At 37.3% G+C, this 26,169-nt stretch overlaps 1 protein-coding gene across 4 annotated transcripts in view; it reads left to right on the top strand.

Moving 5' to 3' along the window:
- The window catches only part of TPLATE (ARM repeat superfamily protein), a 43,197-nt gene extending 19,301 nt beyond the window's left edge, over positions 1-23,896 (top strand). Inside the window, exons 5-8 of one of the 4 annotated variants that reach the window (XR_002280442.2) lie at positions 1,173-1,295; positions 5,422-5,883; positions 21,649-21,831; positions 23,086-23,896. Coding sequence is in view for 1 of the 4 variants with exons in the window: in XM_006841661.4 (XP_006841724.1) it covers positions 1,173-1,295; positions 5,422-5,883; positions 23,086-23,556 (1,056 nt within the window). In the remaining 3 variants the exon portion in view is untranslated. The remainder of the gene's footprint in view (positions 1-1,172; positions 1,296-5,421; positions 5,884-21,648; positions 21,832-23,085) is intronic. The other 3 variants (XR_016049572.1, XR_016049571.1, XM_006841661.4) reach the window with 3 other exon arrangements.
- Positions 23,897-26,169: the final 2,273 nt, after the last annotated feature.

Genomic DNA, 26,169 nt, shown 5'->3' on the forward strand with positions numbered 1-26,169 from the left:
GTTCCAAGTTGACTTGCCCAAATTAACTCATTTGGCGCATATACGAGTTTGATTATGAAAGGCTCAGGTTCGGGCTGAGGTTTTGAGTTTTCAAATTAAATAAATAAGACATTGTGTGAAAATGGATTGTGGGTTTTGTGGTAGTATATATGCTCTTTTTAGACTTGGATGCAAAATGGAATCCTGCTGCTTGCAAATTTAAAAACTCAAAAGAGTCAACATGGTTTTGGTTGTGACCAGAGGGGGACTGACCGTTTTCAAGTTTCTAAACATTACTTCTTGTGGCATCGATTATTTGATCCCAAATGATTTTTATTATGCAGAATGTGAAGCAACAAACAGAGCAAAGAATGATTGAGAATCTTTTAACTGCATCTGTACCATTTCTCTACTGCATATCTCGATGGTGTCAAGAATACTTCGTAGTAGCATTTGATATTCCCTTCTTTTTTTTATGATTTTTGAAGAAAGACGTAGGTTCGAGCTAGACTGACTACTCCAAAAGCACTCATCCATAAACCAGTCACTGGCGCAAATGACTTAAAGAGGTGTATGTAACCTAGCCAACAGAAATTGCAAACCCTCATCTTTGGGACCAGAAGCAGTTAGTAGTAACCAATAGGTCTCTTAAACGGTGACAAACAGAAGCACGGAATGTCTTTGTCCATCTTCGAATTCAGTCTTCTCTTGCTTTTTCGAGCTTCAACTTGACTTCCGGCTTCGGCTGCATCTTCTTAACATCTCGACCCTTGCCGAACTTTGGACTCTTGCCAGCACCAGAATCACGACTGCTCGATCCCACATATTGGCAAGTCTATCAAACGGTCCGCTACCGTCAATGGCGTACTTAGATCCTGCACATTTTAGCCAAAAGTTGTCCCAGCTCACATGATGCTAATAATTGGAAACCTTGAGGGGTGTGGCAGAGTCCAGTTATGATATGACACTCATATTCCTGATATAAATGCAATGTTTTTTGTTTTGCTCATTCTTAACACAGTTTTACTACTACCATACAGACTGGTTGGTTTTTCTGTTGGATGACAAGTCTCTCTGATTTACATGATCTTAAACGAGGCATCTGTCTACATATAAGTTTGGGCGTTACATGTATTTTTTTTGTACATTCAGGGGATTGTTGTATTATTTTAATATTTGAACCTTTTTTGCAGGTTTTAAATATGACCGAACTGGAACTTAATAGGGTTGACATACGGGTTGGGCTATCAGGTGCTCTACATTTCATGGATGGATCCCCTCAAGCTGTACGGCAGTTGCATCATCTTGTTTCACAGGTCTGATTCTGTATGACTTCAAATTATATAGTGATATTGCTTTCAATTGGCCAGTATGTTTTCATTTGCAACATAGTTGATAGATGTGTAAAGTATGACTTAGGCAAGTGGAGTTTCTTGCACCACTCGAGTCTATTTGGTGATTGGTTTAATATTTTTTTGGAAATGTTACATGGCTTGCTTTTGTATATGTTTTTATATTCAACATTCCCTATCATGGCCAGTAAATAAGATTGCCAGATGTTAGCTGCTCTTGTTCAGAAGCTCATATGGATTGCTTTGACAATTTTCTATTTGTGTGACTTGGACTTTTGAGGATTTAGTAGAATATAAGTCCCCTTCCTGTTTGGGTTTGTTTTGTCATAAACTCGACGAGTCATGAAATGACCATATGGTCATCAACTCAGCTATGGCAACAACTTCCAAATGAGCCAAACCTTTGGGAACACCTTTGAAAGGATGAAACATGAATATACTGTAAAAATGAGAAAGATTTGAATTGACATAAATGGGCTTGTAAATTTCACCGAGAGCTGTATTACCCATGAATAGGAATTTCATGGTGAACTGTTTAAATTGGACCAAATGAAGTCCAAATATATTCAAATTTGGAGGAATGGCTAAGGAAGATATTTCCAAGCATACTTCGAAAAATCATGTAGTTCGGAGAATGGCTACGTGGTGAAGTTCATGACTAGGCGTAGAGGTTTCATAGTCTCTCATAGTGAACCATCCAAATTGGACTAAATAGGGTCCAAATGAAATCAAACTTAGGGAAACATCTATTGAGGATAGTTCCCAGTGTTTCAAAAAGCGGACCGCCCAATGCTTGGGCGGCCGCCTAGGTGGTTCAGACGGCCTGGGCGCATCGCCCAGGAGTAGGCGCCAAAAAAAAGCGGAAATCTCGGGGCGCCTGCCGAGGCGCCTGGGAACCCGCCTAGGCGGGCGCCCGGTCCCCAGCCCTGGGTGGCCGTTCAGGGCCTGCGCCCGGCTCAGAGGCAGAAAAGCCACTCATTGGGGGCATTTTGTATAATGTTTTTAATACTAAGTGGCCAAAATTGTGGGTTTTAGGTTCATTTGAAACCTAAACCCATTAGAGCCTATTTTAGAAAGAGAAAAACTCCAAAAAACTAGTTTTTGGTGATTTCTATAGGATCAAAGGGTTTCTCAATGTTATGAGAAATTGATCAAAACATCACCCATCGATATTAGATTTAATTTTGATGTTTTATAAACCTATGAAAGGGTTTTTTAGAAGATTTTAAGTCTTTAGAAACATCTTAGAGGTGGAAGTTTGGAGATCGAGCAATCAAAGTAAGTGATTTTTTTTATTGCTTGTATAAGTTGTATTATTTTGAGATGTTTTCTTTGGGATCTAATCGAATTGCTGATCCAGGTTGGAAATATGACTATAACCCAAATCCTTTGGATAGAAATTGCATAAGATGCAAGTTTTGTGAAAAGGATACAAAAGGGGGCATAAACTGGTTCAAGAAACATCTTGCCGGTATCAAGGGGGATGTTGCGCCATGTAAGAAAACTCCTGATGTTGTTAAAGAGGAAATAAACAAATTTATGAGTCATGTAAAAATGAAAAAAGATGAGAGACATGCCTTAGTAGAGATTAGGTATGGGGTTCGAGTCAGTTACGATGATGATGACAGTGATGAGGATCGGGAGGAATGTCAAGCGGTAGAATTATCCATTATTAGGGGGAACGGAAAGGGAGTTGTAATTGCTTCTGGGTTTTTTTGAGGTCTATTGATGCCCCTTATATATTCCAAGTTATAGAGAAGGGAATCAAGGAGGTTAGAGAACAGCTTGTTATGCAGGTTGTCACAGACAATGCTGCTCCTAATATTGTTGCTGCTAATTTGTTGCCCATAGCGTACCCTAGAATCTTTTGGACACCATGTGCAACACATTGTATAGATCTCATGCTTGAGGCTGTTGGCGGTTTAAGCGAGATTTCAGGTGCAGTGAAGGAGGCAAAGTCAGTTATGAATTTCATTTATAGCTGCACTTTCACCCTCGGCATAATGGGTAGATTTATAATGTAGAAAGAGATTGTGAGGCCTAGGGTCACGAGATTTGCGACTTGGTACTTATGCCTAGATAACATATATTTGAAGAGAGTCCAGTTGAGGCAGATGTTTACCTCAGATGACTGGAGAGCTTACAAGTGGTCCAAGGATCAGGTTGGAAAGAAGGTGAGATATTATCCTTTCTAAGGCTCTTTGGGGAGAGGTGAAGGGCGCTCTTAAGGTATTTTTTCCTCTTGTTAAAGTCCTTCGCATGGTTGATAGTGACAAGGCTTCTATGGGCTACATAAATGAGGCTATGGACAAATGCAAAAGAGACATAGGCCAAAATTTCGATGATGATGAGAGCTGTTATAAGCCTGTTTAAGAGATTATTGATGAGAAGTGGGATAGGCAGCTACGTCGGCCTTTGCATACAGCTGGTTGTTATTTGAATCCAGCTTTTTTTATGTTGATAGGGATATACACACAAATGACTAGATGTATGTAGATGTGCTAGTCCCTTATCCGGATATCCAGGATATTATATGTGCTGATGAGCTGATAAATTGCAATGGTGCATTAAAGTCTTATGGGAGTCCAATGGCGACGAGGCAAAGGACCAAAATTGATCTAGGTTATCATATTCTTAATCATAAGTTCATCAAGTTCAAGTAATCAAGTTTCATTTCTATAATTCTATTATTTATTTATGATTTTATTCTATATCTTTGTAGCTGATTGGTGGAGCCAACATGGGTGTAGTGCTCCAAATTTACAAAAGTTGGCCATTCGGATCTTAAACCTAACTACTACCTCGTCCGGTTGTGAGCGGAATTGGAGTACTTTTGAAAGAGTAAGGGTAATTTGTATTAGTAATTTAATACTTTAGTAGTTATTAGTTTTGACTGTTTTGTAGTATTACTAATATATATTTATTTATTTATAGTAATTAGTTTCATTTGATTTTGTTAGATTCATACAAAGAAAAGGAACAAACTTGAATCAAAGAAGGTCAATGACCTAGTCTATGTCAAGTGTAATCAATTCTTGAAGGGCAGGTTTGTTAAGAGAGATAAGAGAGACCCCCTTAGATGAAAAATATGGATAATGCTATAGAGTGGTTGGTTGATGATGATTAGGTCAAGGGGCATGAAGGATTGACATGAGACATGGTCATGGATGCTTCATGGACATCAACCGACCCTCCTAGGGCCACTAGATCTTTTGCACAAAGGACGACGTTGGAGGAAGAGGAGAAAGCAGAGGCAGATTCAGAAGAGACAGAAGAGGACGACCATTATGTCCAGGATGGAGATGATGACAATGATGATGGCATCGACTCCGTTGCATATGATGCAAATGCAACTGACCCTACTCTTTCTGATAATGAATAATGAATGATGAATGATGAGTGATGATTGATCATTGAACTTTGGACATTGAAGATTCTTTGAAGTCTTTAAGAATTTCTTTTATTTTTGTTTTCCTCCTCTTGGTTGTGTATTGTGGATAGTGGATTTGTGGTTCCATTGGTTTGGTGTTTAGTAACTTTGGTAATTTAGTTGGTAAATTTACAGTTTTAACTATGTGTGGAATGTCGAGTGTGGACTATGGACTATCAATCAGACTATGGATAATTCATAATTGGATATGGACTTATGGTTACGGTCTTATGGAGTGTGTGCTCCTAAGTGTTGTGCAGTATACTTTTGAATTTTGATGTGCCCTAAGTCCCTAATTCTTATGTTTTATACAGTTATACTTATACTGTTAGAGACTATAGAGACATTTTTCTTTCTACTGGGCTGCCCAAGTTCTAGGCACCCGCCTAGTCCTTTTTGAAACACTAGTTCCTAGACTGCTCATAAATTAATATGGTGTAAGATATATATATATATATATTTTATTCTCCTATTTGATAGATCCTTCTTCCTGACTTGCACCTATGAATTCTTCACCGGCACAGCATTTTTCAGTCAGTATTCTGCATTTCAGTAAATGAAGGAAATATGTTAGTGTAAACTGGTTCTTTTTGCATTTTCAGTTCATAAGTATTGATTAGAAGATATGGAATGATATTGATATGGCTCTCTTGATACTAGGATCCAGTTCTCTGCAGTGTAACAGTAAGTGTCTCCCATTTCGAGAGATGTGCTCTCTGGCTTCAGGTATTGTTCTACCCATTTCATGGTAGTGGTGGGGCAGGAGACTATGGAGATGGTGACTATGCAGAAGATGATTATTCTCAAGTCATGAGACAAAAACAGACTTTGAGACCGGAAATGGGAGAACCGGTAGTTCTGAGATGCCTGCCCTATAAGATTCCTCTGACTGAGCTTCTTTTGGCTCACAAGTGTTCACCTGTTGAATATTTTCGCCTATGGCCAAGCTTACCAGCTATTGTGGAGTATTCAGGTGCATATACATATGAAGGGAGTGGGTTCAAGGCGACTGCTGCTCTTCAAAGTGGAGCACCACCATTTCTCAGTGGACTAAAATCACTATCATCTAAGCCATTTCATCAAGTTTGTTCTCATATTCTGAGAACTGTTGCAGGGTTTCAAGTAAGTGTCTTGCAGTTATAAAAAATGATATGTTTTCCCTTTTAGATTCATGACATGTTTTCCCTTTTAGATTTGCTAGTTTTAGATGAAAATAATAGTTTTAAATTTTAAATCAATCTTAAATGGTATTTTGGTTTCTTGTTTTGCAACAAGGAATTGGTTTTCTAGGAATAGATTGTATCTGAATGCAGGCATAGAAACTCACAACTTGAACTCTGAACTACATGTTACGAGTTCCATAGAATTCTTGACAATGTTAAGAGGCGTCATTGACAGTCTTTTGGTTTATTTATTTGATTATTAAATGATCAACATCAAAAGAATTAGTTCTATTGACCGTTTGTGACCCTAGAGATGAGTGTATTTGGTAATTTCTTTTGATCCTTTTTTTTAAAAAAATAAATTAAATTGCTTTATCTCGACTTACTTTTGAGATTGACTCCAAATACAGAAGTGTTTGGATGACCCATTTATAGGAACATTTCTGGAAGTTTCCATGGAAAGAAGAAATGCATTACAATTTAAACTTAATTACTCATCTTTCTGTGAGCTTTCATTAATCTTGATGGATGTATAGATTACTAGGACACTAGAAAAACACAGATATGGATATTCATTTCGTCAGGTTGGGGCTTACTTCCAAGGTTATTCATGCCCCTCATATCACAAAAAATGATCAGGAAATGGTTATGTTAAAGCTACTGGAACATAGGTTTGAGTGCTATTCCGGCAAGTTGAGAATCACAGACATCCATGCCCTGACCATCATCGGGAGCTTGGTACATATATATCTAGGTTTACTGTATTCTCTGTGTTTCTTGAATGCTAGTCATCTGTGTTAATCTAAGAATAATTATGTCCTAGGAGATTATAATATGATGAAGGCATCATGGCCTTCTATGGAAAATTTACTTTAATTTTATTAAGAGTTTAGTTTCTTTTTATTTGTTTTTTAAAGAATGAAAGCCAGGGTTATTTGGAATTCTAATTTCTTTAGTTATGTGGGGGGTATTTATATCTTTTGGGTGTAGAAAGATTTGAGGGGCCATTTGGTTATTTAATTATTTTATTTTAGTGAGGGTTTTTTAAAGTCATTGTTTTAAAACAATTATGTATATAAGGAGAGAGTGGGATGTCCAGCCCATAGAATGTTACAATTTGTTTGGCGAAGAAAGAAAACTTTAGCAAGGGCGCCATTGAAATCTTGATTGAAGCTGATAGAGTAGGCTTGGAAGCACCTCTCAAGGTCCCTCCTTTCAAATGTACTCTTCAATTTTCTATTTTCTTTTATTTCTTTACCATCTTAATTCTTTTCTTTCCAGTCTTGGTTTCCTTTTGTTTTTTTTGGGATAAGTTAACAATGGGAATGGTGGGTGGGATGTTAGTTGAGGCTCTTGACCTCTAACCAGCCGGCCTCCAACCCCATTCCCTCATACTCATTTCTTCACTTCATTTCCTACTTCTTCATTCTTTCCTTTCGTTTCCCTCCTACTTCCTTTTTCTTTTCTTTATTTCATTCCTTTCCTCTTTTCTTTTTCCATCTTTCCTTTGTTTCCCTAATTTCGAATATAAAAATAAAAAACCTCTCTCAAAAAAGAAAAAGAAAAACCTATTTTTTTTTTTATTATCCATTAGTTTTTACAACCCTAGAATAAATGGTAGGAACGTTCTAGAATCATCATCATCATCCGAGCTTTATCCCAACTATTTGGGATGGGCTGCAGACTATTCTGCCATTCTGCTCTATCAAGGGCTATAAAGAACCTTTCGTAATCAATTTAAAATTATTTTACACCAACTTCTTCTATCTTGGCTGTAGATTAGTTTTAAATTTGATCGGCATCGGCTTTTATTTCACTAATATTGTTTAAGTATAGATTTCAATCCATTATGGATTCGAGATCTCATCAACTAGACATTAAAATAAATTTCCAAACTTGCACGTTGATTTTGCAAGTTTTTTTCCTCAATTTTGTGGATGAAAACTTGCTGAACTTGTAGTTAATTAGCCTTAGTTTAGTTTAAAGTGTTATGCAAAAATGCATTTGATTTATTTTTGGGTAAATCAGTGGGGTAGAAGGTCCCCTTCCCGTTTCCATTAATAAAAGAAAAGAAATTACAACTCACTATTTCACAACCTTACAATAGGGCAATTGTACAACATCATGAAGTAAAGGAAGAAAAAGAAAGTTTGGAGGCCTAGTGCGCAAAATGGTTACATCTGAAAACCTTGAGGCCTTCTTAGCGAGTACATCAGCCACCATATGCGCCTCACGGTAAATATGACAAATCGACCATGAATGGTTTGCAAGTCTATAGTAGTAATTAGCAGCTATTGATGTGACCTGTGCAAGAAGTGAGGAATCACTGTCAATCTAAAGAGGTAAACACTCCATCTGATTAGCCAAATCGACTCCCTCTTCCAAAGCACGAAATTCTGCATACTTATTTGATGCAACACTAAGGGGCTTGGCAAAGGCAGCAAAGAAAGGTCCATCATCCCTTCTGATGACTCCCCTACAGCTCGCTATCCCAGCATTCTGAAAAGAAGACCCATCAATATTTAACTTGAAATGCTTCGGGCATGGAAAAGTCCATGCAATTGGCGTGAGGGACTTGAACCTTTGTTGTCACCATATTACATGTAAATTTTCCATTATTGCCTTCTCCGAGATATGGTATGACCATGCTTTGGAATCTGCTAGCTCACAAACATGGGAAGTGATCCTTCGCACCATATGTTCACGCCTGCACACCTTTCCTTGAAATATCTGCCTATTACGCTCCTCCCAAATCATCCAAACTGCTGTGAAGAATAATGAATACCAAATATTTAGGGCTCCATTTGACATAAATCAAAAAGCCATCCAATTTCTCAATGTGGATGCAATGGATGAGTTAGGCATGAATCTTTTACCACATCTCCACGCAATCGATCTCCATATTCCATGGCAGAAAACACAATCAAGTAGAAGATGGTTTATGGTCTCATTATTAGATTGGCAAAAGTGACACATAGAAGCTAGGGCAATCTCTCTTTGCTGCAAAAGAGGGTAGGTGGGTAGACGATTATGAAGGCCAACTAAGAAAACCATTTTGGCCTAGGATGGCATTTTAAGACCATAGAGCTCTAAAAATGGGTTGGGGCATCCCCTATGTCAAATAAACTTCCAAGCCTCCTTAACCGAGAATAATCCATTAAAAGAATGAATCCATATGAGGAAGTCTCTTTGTGGTGCCAACGGAATTGTGATGTCTCCACCTCCTTCCAGGCTCTTACTAGAGGAACAGAAGTAGGAGAAGGTAGATGCCAAGTCTGTGGAGAGCCATGTAGATAATCTGCAACCTTGTGTTTAGCAAGAATCCCTAGATCTCTATATATATGATTACCGTAAAAGTCCATAATAGATTTCTCTGATAACCACAGATCTGCCCAGAAATCAACTGATTTTCCATCCCCAATAATCCATTTGACATTGTAGCGTAAAAAGGATAGGCCCATCTGGATGCCCTTCCAAGCATAAGAGCAACTCTTCTTACGAACTCCCCACAAAAATGCATTTTAAAGTATTGGAAATCGAGGATTAGCGTGTGGCTAATCTTAGGTTACATCATAATGCATCGTGTTGCTTAACTAGGCCTAACTTGAGGCTCCAAGGTAATAAGTGAGAACAAAATATCATCCCGCTGTGCGTTCCATCGAATCTCAAACAATTTAATTATCATAGAGGGTTTGTTGCACTTGGTATTTTTTCTAATGAGTGATTGTGATGAGTTTTGGGTGGTTGTCCGATGAGTGATTTTGATGTGTCTCTTGAGTAGTTGGTTTTGTTCCTTTGGGTAACATGAAGCCAAGGAAGTTTAGGGGATTTCCTTGTTAGATCAAGTCCCTTTGTTTCTGAAAACATTTGGAACTGTAGGAGCTGCATATATGAAACTTGTCTTTCTTTGAAACTTGAGATAAACAATTTAGACTAAATGTGCACAAGATGATCCTGAGATGCATCGGCCATCAAAAGAATATTCGAGGCATGTAGCTCTCCAAGTGTTGCAGTTGATCAATATGCAACAGCTGTCAGAACATTAGTCAAGTTCGCTACTGAACATCAATAATCATCCTTTGGTACATGCATATTGTCTATTATTTCATATGCTTTACTTTCTTTGATATTTGCTCCAAGATGTTATAATTTTCTATATTGCTACTGTATGTGTTGAGGGAATCCAAATGATATAAGGATATATAGCCCTCTGCTGGTTGTAGGATCATGGGAGAGCTGCATAACTTCAAAGAAACTAATATTGGGGAATAAGTGTAGTTATGCTAGGGTAAAAGTCTTTTGATGCAGAACAAAACTATTCTTATTTTTATGCTTTGTGTAATTTCCAAGGATGTGTATTTTAATTTTAATTGTAGGGTTTAGTTTTAGGGTTTTTAAGTTTTTTTTCTGGGGATTCTAGGGTCTTTTTGTAATTTTGAGATTTTGAGAGTCATTTAGAAAAGTAGTTAGAGTACTTAGGAATATTTTGTTTTATCAGGGGTAAAAATATCATGGCGAATTTTATGTTTAAGTTGGGACCATGTAGTCAATTTTATTTTGGCTAAGGTTATTTTGAACTTTTGTACCCCAGTTAAAATATAAATACAAGTGCTTGAAGGCCTAGGGTGATTCGCATGAGCTTTTAGGGAAAAGATAAAAAAAAAAAAGAATAGCTTTAAGCCGGGTGAGCCCTAGTTAGAGTTTTGTGGTGGAGAAACCTCAAGTTTCTTCAATTGAGTGCTTGTGTTTGCCTGGAATTTGCTTATATATTTGTTAGATGAGTCCTTACGACTTCTTTTCCTTGCGTCGATTCCTATCCCTATTCTCCTAGTAACCTTCCTTGCCGTAGGCACCAATAGCAATCAGCTCTGACTCCTAACTACTAATAGTCAGGATGGAGATAGAGATTCAATACCACACCATTGGACTACTTATCCCTTTCTTTGGTACCATAGGAACATGAGCAGCGAGGTATGATTCTTCATTAGATTAGGGTTGGTTCCTTCCTTCCTCTGTTACGTTTGATAGCTGCTTCTCTCGTACTCTATTTTCTTGCAAGTGACAGTCCACGAGATAAAGAAAAGTACCTTAGAAAGACTAGAAAAGAGGGTGTTACTCATATGAAGTGGTTGGTGTGCCTCCTCCCTATATTTAATAGGACTTTGACTCCAGCAAGCGTAGCCTCCAAACCAAGAAGCAACGCCTAGCCTAGCGCGGCGTGTTAGTGCATCTGTTTTCTTGCAAGAAGCAACGGCTAGCCTAGTGCGGCACGTTTGTGTATCTGTTTTCTTGCTTGCATTCGTTGGTTTGCTTTTTACCCTGTAGCTTTCTTCGCACTTCGCGGCGCACACTTCTTCAACTTGGGCTTTAACAAGACTTGGCTACCTTGTGGAGTGGTTTGATGCAATGAGAAAATCTTAATTGTGGATTGTCTATGTGTAGCCTATGCGAAGCATCCTTCAACCCATTTCTACATTGAATTGTATCAAAGCACATGATTCTTGATCAGCAAGAGAAAAAATCTTCGGTCAAGTCTAGGGTTTGCTGAATTCAGACCTGGGTTTGCTGATTTCAACCAAGAGTTTGCTAATTTCAGCCAAGGGTTTTCTAATTTCAGCATAGAACTTGCTTTTTTCAGTCTAGTAGTGTTCATAAAGGGGGAGGCGGCTAGGCGCCCAATTACCTGGGCGGCCCTATTGGGGTCGGGGGGTTGGTTTGGGGTGGGGACCATATGTAGAGTAAGAGATAGGATATATGGATCCATGTTTATGAGAGAGGGGTCTTGAACATTTGGAGGGCATTCTTCTTTTTCCTCTCCTAATATGTCGAGAGAGAGAGAGAGAGAGAGAGAGAGAGAACTCGCATTGAACACTTGGAGGTTATCTTCTTCTTACAGGTAAAGAGATAGCATATGTGTCCATGTGTGTTTCTATGTGTGTGAGAGAGAGAAGCCTCACATTAAACACTTGGGAGGCTATCTTCTTGTTCTTCTTATATGTAGAGAGAGCACATCTGGCTGTGTGTGTGTGTGTGAGAGAGAGAGAGAGAGAGAGTGAGAGACAGAGAGAGAGAGGCCTTAAATAGGTCTAAGCGTTTTATTTAAGGTAGGTGGGTGCCTTGGGCGGCTAGGTAACCGCCTTGGGTATGCCCATACAGGCAGCCTAGGCACTCCTGCGGTCGACTTTTTCATTATTGCAGCCTAGGGTTTATTGATTTTCTGCCTAGGGCTTGTGATTTCTGTGAGCATATGGCAGCAAGAAGGGGTGGAAGGCAAACCCTCATTGGCCTACCCTGAGAAGAGAGGTTTTGCACCTTGCACAACAATTCGCAGGCATCAATCATGGGCAAGACGATGATCTTTCCGCCCAAGAAGATGGTTTCACAATTACTTTCATCATTGTGCTTTGCGTGAGAGGTCAAGTGAATAGGAGAGTGATGAAAGGCCTAAAAGTGGGGAGTATTACTTTAGGGTTTGGATTTAAAGGTGGACATTTCGGATTTTATGGGTATAATTTGACTCAAAGCCAATGGAGCGGTAACTAATTGTGTTGCTTGCGCGTATAATTTAGTTTGGAGGACGCCGGCCATGGAAAATATTTATTTTCATCAAGTTCTTTCCAAAATCAGTAGGTTGTTTATTGAGATTCACCACCAATCTTCAATACATGTTCAGATGAACAACAATTTCTCTTAGGATATCCAAAATGTGATAAGGTTCAAGATGAAGATTTCAAGGATATTGAGATGGAAGCCTTTTATGCTACATTGGCATGACACCCCAGTTTGATGGACACTGTAAGATGAGGAGGATATTTGGTCTTTTTCCTATCATGTGTAACTGTATGACCATACAAATGTATGCAGTTTATTGTGTGGTATTTTGTCCTTTTAACATATCCGAGGTCATCTGGTCCATTGTTCTATGAATACGCTGTTATGTACTTGATTTGCAAATACTCTATGTGCTTGATTTGCAAGTGATGGGGATGTCAAATAGGATAGCAGAGTTTGACCTATAGTTCATCATGGTCCATTGTTCTATGAATACTCTGTTTTGTACTTGATTTGCAAATATTCTATGTACTTGATTTGCAAGTGATGGGGATCTCAAATAGGATAAATGCAGAGTTTGACCTATAGTTCATCATGGTAGTAAAGCCTTTTGGTTCTTTTAGCATCCAGTCTGTGAATAAGCAATGTGCCATCCATATGTTGGAGAATCCATTCGTTGGTTTCTTGGGCTTCATCTGTTTGTTGTAATAGCATTCCAAGGAGGCATGTAGTTAGGTATTTCTTCGTGTTTAGAGCTGAGAACTTCTATGTTTTATTGCCTTGCACTGTAGGACCATGGAAATTGACACCTTGAGTAATTTCTTTTTTGGGGTAGTCCAGGGGTAACCTGGTGGGAGAAACCTCAAGTTTCTCCAATTGAGTGCTTGTGTTTATTTGAAATATGCTCATTTTCTGTTTTCTTTAACAAATTTCTACAGAATTTTTTTTTTCTTTTCCTTTTTTTTTAATGTTAACTTGGGATCTGATGAGAGTGGAACTATAGATGTCACATTGTGCCACTAACCACCCTGACCACATTTGATCGGAGCCCGTTCCTCGTGTTAGAAGTCTTTTATGCTACATTGGCATGACACCCCAGTTTGACAAACAGTGTGAGATGAGAAGGATATTTGGTCCTTTTCCTATCACGTGTTAATTGTGTAACCGTACAAATGTATGTAGCTTATTGTGTAGTATCTTGTCCTTTTCAACATATCCGAGGTCATTCTAGTCTGTTGTTTTATGAATGTTCTGTTATGTACGTGATTTGTAAGTGATTGGGATGTCAAATTGGATAAATGCAGAGTTTGACCTATAGTTCATCATGCCCATGAATAAACAATGTGACATCCAAATGTTGAAAAATTCATTGGTTGGTCTCTTGGGCTTCTTGTGTGTTGTAATAGCAATCCAAAGGAGGCATGTAGTTAGGTCCTTTCTTCCCATTTAGAGCTGAGAGTTTCTATGCTTTATTTCCTTGTACGACAGAACCATGCAAAGTGACACCTCGAACTTTTTTTTTCTTTTGGGTATTCCAGTGATAACCTGGTCGGAATCGAACTTGGGACAGTGTTGCAATCTCAACAGCTGACCAATCGAAAGCCCAAAGAAGATAACTTGATTATATGTGCAGAATTCCAAATATCCTATGCTCATTTTATTTTTTTCCCATTATATAAGTAAATATCCCAAGCTCTTGATGACCAAGAAATCATCCATAAGGGTTGCCTTGTGATCCACTACAGCTTCCTATTCTTCCATTTGGATGGAGATATCTGGAGACTGTGAACAGTGCCATGAACAGTGAAGTGTCAAAATTGAGAAAGAAAGGGAAAAGAAGGGGACAAGAAAGAGAGAAGAGAGCAAAGATGAAAGAGAAAGGGGAGAGAGTGACATGAGATTCAATCACCTCATGCCTCACTAATATCGTTATTTATAATGTTTGTTTAGGGTTTACAAGGAACAAAAATACCCTCAATGAAAACAAGTATCCTAAAGTATATAAAAATGATAGAACTGCTCCAATACACAAAACAAGTTATTCTTTAATACTCCCCCTCAAGCTGGAGCATAGATGTCACCTATGCCCAGCTTGGAGCAAATCTGTTGTGTCTAGTTATGACTAAGCACTTTGGTGAATATCTCAACTAATTGATCAGATGACTTAATAAATGGGGTTGTTATTTGCTTGTTGGTCACTTCTCACGAATGAATGGCTGCATGATTGTCACAGAACAACTTCCTTGGTTCAGTAATTGAAAACGTTTTTAGCCACATTAACTCACATGTTGTATGGGCCATAGCTGCATTGGATCTGGCCACCACATTTTGTTTCTTACTTTTCCAAGTCACCAAGTTCCCTCCATCAAAGCTGTAGTAGCCCGTATTAGATCTTCTATCTGAAGGTGATCGTGCCCAATTGGCATCAGAATAACTCTCAATGTTGAAGTGGCCATTCTTCTTGTAGATGAGTCCTCAGCCTTGAGGTTCAAGTATCTCAAAGTTCTTATTGCTTCTCACTGTGGTGTTCTGGGAAAATGCATAAACTGACTTACTACACTCAAACTGACTTACTACACACAACAAAGGCTATATCCGGTCTGGTGATTGTCAGGTAGATAAATCTACCTATACATCTTCTATATCTACTAAGATCTTCTAGTAAGCCTCCTTGATCAACTGAAAGTTTGAAACTTGGATCTATGAGTGTATCAACTAGTTTGGCCCCTAAAATCCTTGTTTATGTTAGTAAATCAATGACATATTTCCTTTGGGATAGACAAATACCATATTGTGATCAAGCCACTTCAATCCCAAGAAAATTCCTTAATTGCCCCACGTCTTTTGTCTGAACATATTGTTGCAGACAATTCTTCTACTTCTGAATTCCTTCTTGATCACTGCATGTAATAGTAATATCAACATAAACAACCCAAATAATAGTTCCAGTGGCTTATTTTCAAATCAAATCAATACTGCATGATCCACATGGCTCTGTTGAAGCCCATATGTCATAACAAGTTTGTTGAATTTCTCAAACCACGTGCATAGTGACTGTTTTAGGCCATAAATTGCCTTCTTTAACTTGCATAGTTTGTCTGACTCCCCCTTAGCAGCAAACACCAGGGGTTGCTCCACATAGACTTTTTCTTGTAAATCCCCATTCTCAACATCAAGTTTCCATAATAACCACCCCTTATTTGCTACCACAGATGTAAGTAGCTTAAGTGAATTAAGCTTGGCCATAGGAGCAAATGTGTCAAAATAATTAGTATTAAATGTTTGTATGTATTCCTTTGTTACCAGTCGAGCTTTTAATCTCTCTATCGATCCATCTGGCAGGTACTTAGTGGTATATCCCCAATAACATCCAACCGGTTGCTTTTGTGCTGGCAAATTAATACGCTCTAAAGTACCATTTGACTCGAGCGCAATCATATCCTCATCCATAGCTTTATTCCATCCAGTATGCAAAAGAGCTTCCTAATAGGATTTTGGTACGAAAATGGAAGAAAGTGCTAAAGCAAAATTCTCATAACATAGAGACAGATTTTCAAATGTAATAAAATGAGCAATAGGATGTTTTGTAGAGGATTGCTGACCTTATGAAGTGCTATTGGAAGATCAATACTTTCAACTTCAGGAGTAGGATCAGGAACAGTCTGAGGATCCGCAAACAAAGATGAAGATTGGTTTGTTGATTGCTTGAGTTGGTGGTGATGCCTTCTTTTTAATTTCACTCTCGTATACACTTTGAGAGGTTGCTCTTGTGGAACACTAGTAATAGGAGGGGAGACAGGCTCTACAGAAGGAGACACTTGAGATAATGAATTATCAATAGAGGATGGAACAAGAATGGAAACATGAGTAGAAAAAATAATGGGTTGTGAATTCACCCCTTGAGTGGACTGTCCTGAACTTATTTCTAGCATTAGACCCTCATAAAAAAAGCATGAAGTATTTTCAAAAAGGTAACATTAGCACACACAAAAGGTCCTTTTCAAACTAGGATGATGCCACCGAAAGCCTTTTTGGATACGAGAATATCCTAAAAGTGCATACTTAATAGCTTGGGGATCCAATTTGTCTGTTCCAGGACCTAGAACAAAGCAAACACACCCAAAAACTCTAGGGGGCACAATAAACAAGGATTTATTGGGAAAAAGCAAAGAATTCAGTGATTTTCCTTCCAAAACAGAGGAAGGCATATGATTTATCAAATAACAAGCTGTCAAAACAACATCTTCTCAAAACTTTTGGGCATATGCATATTTAACAATAAAGCATGAGTCACCGCTGTTATGTGACAGATTTTTCTCTCTACTGCCCCATTTTGTTGGGGAGTATGCGCACATGATGTGTGATGCAGAATGCTATGCATGTCTAAACAATTACAGGCAGAAATCTCGAGACAATATTCTTTAGCATTATCTGAATGCAAAGCACAAATATTCCTTCCAAATTGAGTTTGAATTTCTTTATGAGACAAGAAAATAATGGACAAGGCCTCATATCTGTCTTTCATTAAATATAACCATGTCATCCGAGAAAAATCATCAACAAAAATTTAAAGCTTTATGTAACCGCATAGACTCTGAACTCTAGAAGGAACCCAAATTTCTGAATGAATAACTGAAAAGACAAACTCTCATTTATTAATTCTAAAAGGAAAATAGATTCTACGATGCTTTCGTAACTTACAAGCCTCACTCGCGAGAATTGATATTGACTTTAATGAAAGGACTAACATTATCAAAGTATTGATAGATGGATAACCAAATCTGCAATGCCATTGTAGAGGGAAAACACTGGAATGTAGAGCAACACCCATAAAGCTACATGATTAAGATAGCAGATCCCACTAGACTCACGACGGCCACCAATCATCTTTTTCGTCTTTGAATCCTGAAGAACACAATGTGAGGGATAGAAAATCATTGAACACAATAGTGATTCAGTTAATTTACTGACTGACAATAGACTGAATGGAAACTTTGGAACATAAAGAACAGTATATAATGAGAGTGAAGAAGTAGGACACACATGCCTCTACCAAATACACTAGATAAAGAACCATCAGCCATAGTGATAGTAGTAGTGGCATCTGGATTTGTGAGAGACGAGAACATAGAGGACTCACCAGTCATATGATCAAAGGCTCTTGAATCAATGACCCAAGAAGAAGCCTTCTAAGATGCAAGGAATGCATAAGTATTTGTATTAGCTAGAGTAGCAGTGGAAGAGGGAGGATGAGTAGATGTATGTTGGCTATTCTTGATTAACTTATTGTATTCTTCTTGTGAGAGCAGCATTGAGTCAGTAACATAATGTAGAATCTGGACTTGATCATTGGAGCCAACTGGGCGCACACCATCACCTTAAAAACCATAAGACACCTTAGCCCAAGTGAGCTTATCAAACTTATCCTAGCTTTTTTCAGCAGTGTGATTTGTTCACCCAGAATGGGCCCATTTCCTGGTGCCTCAACCTCTACCACGACCTCCCCATGAATCACGACCATGTCTTCTATTTCAACGACCACGGGCTTTGCCATCACCTCTTCCCAGGGAGAAGGTTAAAGCAGACCCATCACTAGTTCTAGTAGGTGATGAAGAAGAAGATTTTGTGATCTGTTGAAGGTGAGAGTCTATATTAGTGAGAGAGGGAAGTTCACTACTAGTTAAGATTTGCTCCCGAACATCATGATACTAAGAATTAAGGCCATATAGGATCTTTGCAACTCTAAGTTTCTCTCTTTGCTTTTTAAGAAGTTTCATATCATTAATTAGGGGTTGATAAATATTCGACTCTTCTCACATACGTCAAAGAGAACTATAATAATCACTAAGGCTTTATCTCCTTGCTGTAGAAGGCACATGCTTTTATAAAGTTGATAAATCCGAGAAACATTTTTATCAGAGGAGTGCATTTTCTTTATAGCTTTCCATAATTCCTTGGCAGTATCATAGAACATGACATCGGCTCTCACACGCAGTTCCATACAATTTCATAACCATGTCATAATTTGATAGTTCTCCGTAAGCCACTCATCATACCCACTTTTTGACTCTTTTGGGCCATATTTAGATAAACATTTCATCTTACCCCTTGCGCTTAGAAAAACCTTTATAGATTGGGCCCATAAAAGGTAATTGGACACATTGAATCTTTAAGATTGCTGGAATTCCTATTATGTCACTGAAAATAGGAATTCCAGGTTTACTTTCCTCGGCCATAAGAGCAAAACAATATCAAATAAGCAAGGTATGAAAGCAGTGGTTTAAAAAGCGGATCGGTGACCCGGATCGGGCATCCCAAAAACCGATCCGGATGGGCGAATCGGCGATCCGAATAGGGCCCAATCGTTCGGATTAAGCCTTAAAAAAAATCAAAAAACTTATTAAAATTCATTATAAATGTTGTTTTTTAGGAATCCAATAAGAAATGGGGGTACTACATTATTAACTTTCATTGTTTTCATCAATTTATGAATATTGAGATGTTCTTTTATTGTATGAACTTATGTCGACCATTAAATTTACATCACACAAAAGAAATCATAGAATTAGCATGGATTAATTATATAATCATATATGGACTACAATAAAGAGTTGACTAAATCGATGAAAATTTGGCCACTAAAATCTCGAATTGGCGGAAACCCTAATCCGCTAAAAAAACCCAAATTATTACAGCCTAACTAACTATAATATTATATATCAACAATATTTTATAATTATTTTATTATATAAATAATAACAAATCCAAAATATTTTATAATATCATCTAATTTAAAATGTATTATTGACAACTGTAAGAAAAATAGTACGCGACATGATTTATAATACAAAAATTAATAAATAAATAAAGGATTTGGTTATCCTTGTAGAAATTATTAGAATGCGTACCAATTTTTTTTAATTTTTTAGGTTTCTAGAATAAATTAGTAGAAAAGATTGTTAGCAGAAAGAGAGATTTCAAATGGCCTCATTGTATGAATCCTATCTTTAAATTAATATTACTAAAATTATGGTAAAGACCATTATGTTATAAAAATAAAAAATATAATTAGACCATTTATTCCTAGGTTGTATTAAGAAATACCTTTTATTTTTTTGACAAGAAATACTTATTGTGTTATCTTTTATTTTTTTTTACAGGAAAAAAATGGTACTTGTTGATTATCTTTTTTTTTTTTTTGACAAAAGAAGAAGACGTTGTACTACATTTTTTTTTGCTTGTTGTATTAAATTTTATTTTTTTTTACAAGAAAAAAAAAAAATGATGCTGCCAAAGTACATTTTAATTTTTTATGCCTTTTGTTTTATTTTTTTGCAAGAAATACTTTTTATATTACCTTGTATTTTTTTTTACAAGAAAAATAAAAAAATGTTGTGTTATATTTTTTATCTTTATCTTGAAAAGCCTTTTATTTTTAATTTTTTCAAATTTTTTACAACAGTATTTTCTGCCTTTGTTTATTTTTGTTGTCAAAATTTTTTTTTATGCCTTTTGTTTTATTTTTTTGCAAGAAATACTTTTTATATTACCTTGTATTTTTTTTACAAGAAAAATAAAAAAATTGTTGTATTATATTTTCTATCTTTATCTTGAAAAGCTTTTTATTTTTTATTTCTTAAGCTTTTTTTACAACAAGAAAAGCTTTTTATTTTTTCTATTTTATTTCAAGTTTTTTATTCATTATCTTGAAAAGCTTTTTATTTTTTATCTTTATCTTAAAAAAAATGTTGTACTATAAAAGACGACGTGCGGGGTTCAAACTCAAGATGCCCGCCCGAAAATTCAAGGTTGTCAACCAACACCACCACATCGCTTGATGTGTTTCATTAGCAACTATAATATAACACATATTGAGTCATCTTGCTTGAATGGCTTTTTGTGGGAATTATCCCACATCGAAGGATGAGAGACCCTTTGTTCTCTATAAAGTGCTGTGTACTAGTCATTTAGGCACGCGTATAGAAAAGCGAAGGGGGCATACGCGCGAGGTGAATTGCCACGTGTGGATGGTTTTTAGGTGCCACGTGTCGCTCTCGTGAGGAGGCTACGTGTGAACCCAAAAATTTTCGATGAGACTCGCGATTTACTATTGGGAATCTCCAGGAATCGCCCGGTTCTCTCTGGACACGGGCGATTCCCGATTTTTTGGTGGAACCGGCTCGGTAGCCGACGATTCCCTAGTCGAAACGGGCGAGTCCGGCTCGACTCGGCGAGTTTTCAAATACTGTATGAAAGTATATGTCGGGTCACACACTAAAAACACCATAAAAACTTGCTGGAAATTTATAAACCTAATAATCCACAGGCTCAAAACAGCAGCAGATAACACACATAATAACTTCTCAATCAACTATAGGGAGAACACTTGCCTGTTTAAAAGCTAATGCACAAAGTTCTTTCTACTGTAACGCTAGATGAAAGCTTAAAACAAGTCGATCACAACTTCTGAAACAAACCTTGTAGCATTTCACACTTGTTGCTCTCAGCTTTTCACATCCATGAGGAACCTTTCAATGACACGAACATGCACAGCACAAGAGGCCACCATGTTGGCCTCACTCACACAGAGAAAGGAATATTTCTTGACGAAATCAGCGCTAACAGAACAAGGGTTTTCCACCTCTGCCTTTTTTTTTTATTTTAAGAAGTTAGATATTTCTTTAAAGAAGAGAGAAGACAATAAGCAGATCACTGCTCTGATACCATGTGAACAGTAATTGTGAACAGTACCATAAATAGTACCATGAACAGTAAAAAGTGTCAAAAGAGAGTGAGAAAGGAAAAAGAAGAGGAAAAGAAAGAGAGAAAAGATGAAAGAGGAGAGGAGAGAGTGACATGAGATTCAGTCACCCATGCCCCACTAATATCTTAGTTTATGCTGTTTGTGTAGCGTCTACAAAGGACAAAAATACCCTAACTAAAATAAGTATCGTAATATATATTAAAATGAAAGAAATGTTCCAATATACAAAACAAGTTATTCATGAATAGAGACAAACTTGAGAACTTGCATATTTCATTTGCTTGAGAAATTACTTTGTGGGTTTTGTTCGAGAAGTTACATCTTTCACTTGCTTTTCATATTTTCTTCTGCATTACTTCCAAATGCACTTGGTTTCAGCTTGTGATGAATTTTATGTTGGTGCCCTAGCTACATTTGCAGTGGACCAAAACAACCACTTGGAGCTGCCACTTACTTTTATCATATTTCGAAGGCTCTTCCTCTTCTCCTTGTACTGGTTGACTAGTGCTCCCGCGTTGCTCCTTGGAGAAATCTGGGTCATATGCTTATATCTGACCAGCAGCACTTAAAACAGCTGGGATTCCATCTAAGGTTACTACAGTTCCTTCTACTCCCAACAAGTTTCTTGAAAAATCATTGGCATATTTTTAAATCTCCTCCCTTCATGATCCCGTGAAGCATTTCTGACATTTGACTTGACAAAACTGTGGTTCAAAAGGCCAGATTTATGGTCTAACCAGATATCCAAATCGACATGCTAGGTGACCGTGTCACTTTGTGGAGTGCTGCTTGAGTGTTCGACTATGTAATATTCAGGAAGCAGTGGACCTTTTCTTCGGCACATCATGAATTAGACTCATATTATAGCCACCAATTCTCCAATACGTTCACAATTTGTACTAGGATATTTTTTATTATGCCCAAATTTAGAATGCAGTTCATGCTGCGTGACTGGGTTGTAATTGTTCTCGGATATGTCGATCTTCTCATGCCATTCTTGAACTTCTTCATAATTAGAGCGATATCCCGTACTAGTTCCCACCATGTCAATTGCCCACGGCTTTAGTTACTTGCCTTTCCTTTATGGTACCTCCTGCAAATGTTCCTCCACCCCCACGTTTCTTTCATAACTTTGCATTCTGAATGTGATAAAGTGGCTTTGCTTCTGGGATTCAGATCCTCATACAATTCAACACCTCTCTTGGCATTCTTGAAATCCCTATTCACATTAGTTTCCTTTACTTGCATATGTAATACATGTTTTGAGCTTCTTGGTGTATTGAATACCCACTTTGAAAATCTCTCAACTAGGCATGAACTCACAACCAGTTAATGCCTGGAATCTTGTCCGCAATCAGGATAATACCCCTTGCATATGCATGATGTTTGGTCTTGGTCTTGGATGTCACAGCTCAATCAATTTCCAATTGAGACCAAGATATTCATTCCGGTTGGCCCTTAACTGTTGAACCTCCTTGATCAAGCGTGCATCATACTTTTAGAAAATATAACTCCCGGGTCTCAGGTTTGTGACAACTCATAAACAGATGGAGGTCGACAACTCAATAGTATCAATTTGTCTTACAGCAAGAAAGTGGCTATGCTAACTCATTCTATACTAAACGCCATTTCTTGGGTATGAAGTATGAAGATGGATACATTCAATTTTCTAGTGTTCGATGTTTCCGTTTGATTAGGTGGCTGATTTGATCATTGCCGCCAGAGAATAGGCCTGAAAGGATGTCTTATATACCTTGCTATTACATGCTTGAAAGTTTTGTTGCTTAATTTGTCCTTGTGCCTCTGTCATTATCTTTCTCAAAGCTCCTATGTTCTTTTGTACAGCTCTGTTATGCTGCGAAGACTTGGTATGGCAGTTTTGTGGGCATGATGATCTTTGGAGCGAGTGAAGTGAGCAGAAATGTTGACTTTGGGGATGAAACAACTACAATGATGTGCAAGTTCATTGTGCGAGCCTCAGATGCTTCAATCACAAAAGAGATTGGAGCCGATTTGCAAGGTTGGCTTGATGATTTAACTGATGGAGGAGTGGAATACATGGCCGAGGATGAAGTGAAAATCGCAGCAGCTGAGAAATTAAGGATCTCAATGGAACGAATAGCTCTTCTTAAAGCTGCTAAACCAAAATCCCAACCCCCAAAAGATGAGGACAAGGAAGACCATGAAGAAGAAGAAGAAGCCAAGGAGCCTTCAACTCTATCTAAACTGACAGTCGAAGAGGCAGAGCACCGGGCTCTTCAGGCAGCAGTGCTGCAAGAGTGGCATATGTTGCGCAAAGAAAAGGCAACCAAATGAACAGCTTATTTGTTGTTCAAACATCTCTCTTCCCTATACCCATCTCTCTCCCCCCTCTATCTCTCCAAATACGATGTCATATAGAGTACATGACTTTTAATGCGGCGTGTCCTTAGCTTTTTGTGTAAGTAAATGGGATTGGCATAATTGGTACGACTTTCAAGTGAGGCGTGTTCTCAGTTTTTTGTAGGATTGTGATTGGTTATTTTCTCTCACTTAGCTAGAGCAACTGGTGATCTTTTCTTGGGTGCAATTCGCCACGGGCTGTGTGGCATAAACTTCTCGGCTCTTTGGAATGATATTGAGATAATCATTGATTATATTATTCTTGGGACTTTGATATTTCTTTCTTTTTTCGAATGTCACAATTGAACTCGAAAAATATTCCTAACTTTGGACATATGTATTTCATATGATTGATTTCCTTATTCTATTCACCATGAAAATAAATAGGAAAAATATCATCTAGGGGTTAAAACCACCCTCCCAAATCCTTAATAGGGATTAAAACATTTTACTTAACACCGGTGGGTTTATATTATAATTTTTATTTCATTAATCATTTTCTCATGACATATATTTGAAATACTCAAATTACCCCAGGTTTGAGAATGTTGAATAAATAAAGGCATTTCAATAATATCCCCACCTAAAAGGACTCTAACTAAATGAGAGGAGTGCCTCTGCTTGTTTTTGATGGGTCAAATTACTAAATTACCTTTAGTTGTTCAAATATATCAACCCTGAATAAGGATAATTTAAGCATTTTTATTAATGTTTTCTAAGTTGGTTAAATCAAATGAAACTTAAAAAGTAAATCCCCTTTAATATTAATTGGAATTTTGAATCATTTAGGGCAAGGATATCTTCTGGAAAGTTGCATGTTTTTTAATTTTTTGAAAAGTTAATTGTTTTGTTCTGGAATGTTTAAATAAGTTTTAGGTATTGTGTTTGATAACATAATATAATATATAATATAATGTATTTTATTAATGTATATTTGTATTGTATATAACATATGATATAATATTTATTATACCTTTAAGAACTTATTCAACTTTTGTTGGGAGATTAGTTTCTGAACTTTAGATGGAAAGTATAAAACAAGTGGGTAACTTTTAGAAAATCTGAAAGAGTACTTTCAGAAAAACAAACACATCCTTAATGATTTTGTAAGGGGTTTTGATCACATAAATGATTTTGTTCTAATAAAATATTAATAACACATTATTAGTTTTTATTACCATCTCCAAAATCTTTATGGCACAATGAATTTAATAAAATACAATGCGACACTAACGCAGTACCCTTATCCATACAACACATTCAACAAATGTTACCTTGGAGTGAGAGTAGGGTTCTTGTAGAGTAGGGCCTACAAGAACCCAATGGTAGCGTTGGTGATGCAGCCATGCCCCTTCGTGACTGAGCCAGAGAAGGGTCGTAGAACTCAAGAAAGAAAGAAATGGCAATGACGTAATAAAAAGAAATTATTAGGGTTATTTATTAGGATTATTTTAATAAAATTTGAAAGAATACTTTCAGAAAAACAAACACGTCCTTAAGGATTTTGTATGAGGTTTTGACGTCATAAATGATTTTGGTCTAATAAAATATTAATAACACAATATTAGTTTTTATTACTATCTCCAAAATCTTTATGGCACAATGAATTTAATAAAATACAATGCGACACTAACACAGTACCCTTATCCATACAAGTAGGGTTCATGTAGAGTAGGGCCCATAAGAACCCAGTGGTAGGGTTGGTGATGCAGCCATACCCCTTCGTGACTAGGTCAAAGAAGGGTCGCAAAACCCAAGAGGGAAGGAAAGGGCAATGACGTAATAAGGGGAAATTATTAGGGTTCTTTATTAGGATTATTTTAATTATTCTTTTGTTTAGGGAGTGTGCAGGTATAATTAGCGGGGCAACTTTAGAGTTTATATTGTGTTTATCTTGTATCGATTGGGTTAGTTTGAGGGATATAATTAGGATAAGGGTAAATTTAGAAGAGAGTTTATTTTTATCAACAACAACCAACTTGGGAGGTCTTTTTCGGGTAAAACATGAGAGGAAAAACATGGCTATCTAGAAGCCCGTGGATATGAGAGAGATAAAATACGGATACGTGTATAGAAAACTTTTTTATTAGTTATCTTATTTTAGTCTGTTTAAAGGGACATCTCCTTTCATTGTAAATCAGTCTATGAATTGAATAAAAATTAGTCCCTTGAAAGATATTGTTTTGCGGGTGGATTCCCTTGCAGACATTTAAGAGAGGGTATTTTTCACTTAAACTTCATTCTTTTTATTGTCAATTTTCTGGTTTTATTCTCTCCCTACATCAATTGGTATCAGAGCTAGGTTCCGATGGCTTCACAAGAGACACCCCTGGATGGATTGCAGGTATTGATTAGATTAGTTCAAGCCCTAGCAGAGAGAGTAGACCAATTCATGCCTATAGCTGCGAAAGTCGATGAGCTTGCGCAAAGGTTCGCTCAGCTTCAGGATGGAAGGAATTCGGAGACCGACGTTGGAACTCAAGGCAACAGAGATGAAAGATGTATGCATCTTGTTCCTAACCAACCTCGGGTGGCCCCAACTAATAA

The sequence above is a fragment of the Amborella trichopoda genome, chromosome 2, assembly GCF_054954075.1.
Source record: "Amborella trichopoda isolate Santa Cruz 75 chromosome 2, AtrichopodaSantaCruz75HAP2 v2.0, whole genome shotgun sequence".
NCBI lineage: Eukaryota > Viridiplantae > Streptophyta > Magnoliopsida > Amborellales > Amborellaceae > Amborella > Amborella trichopoda.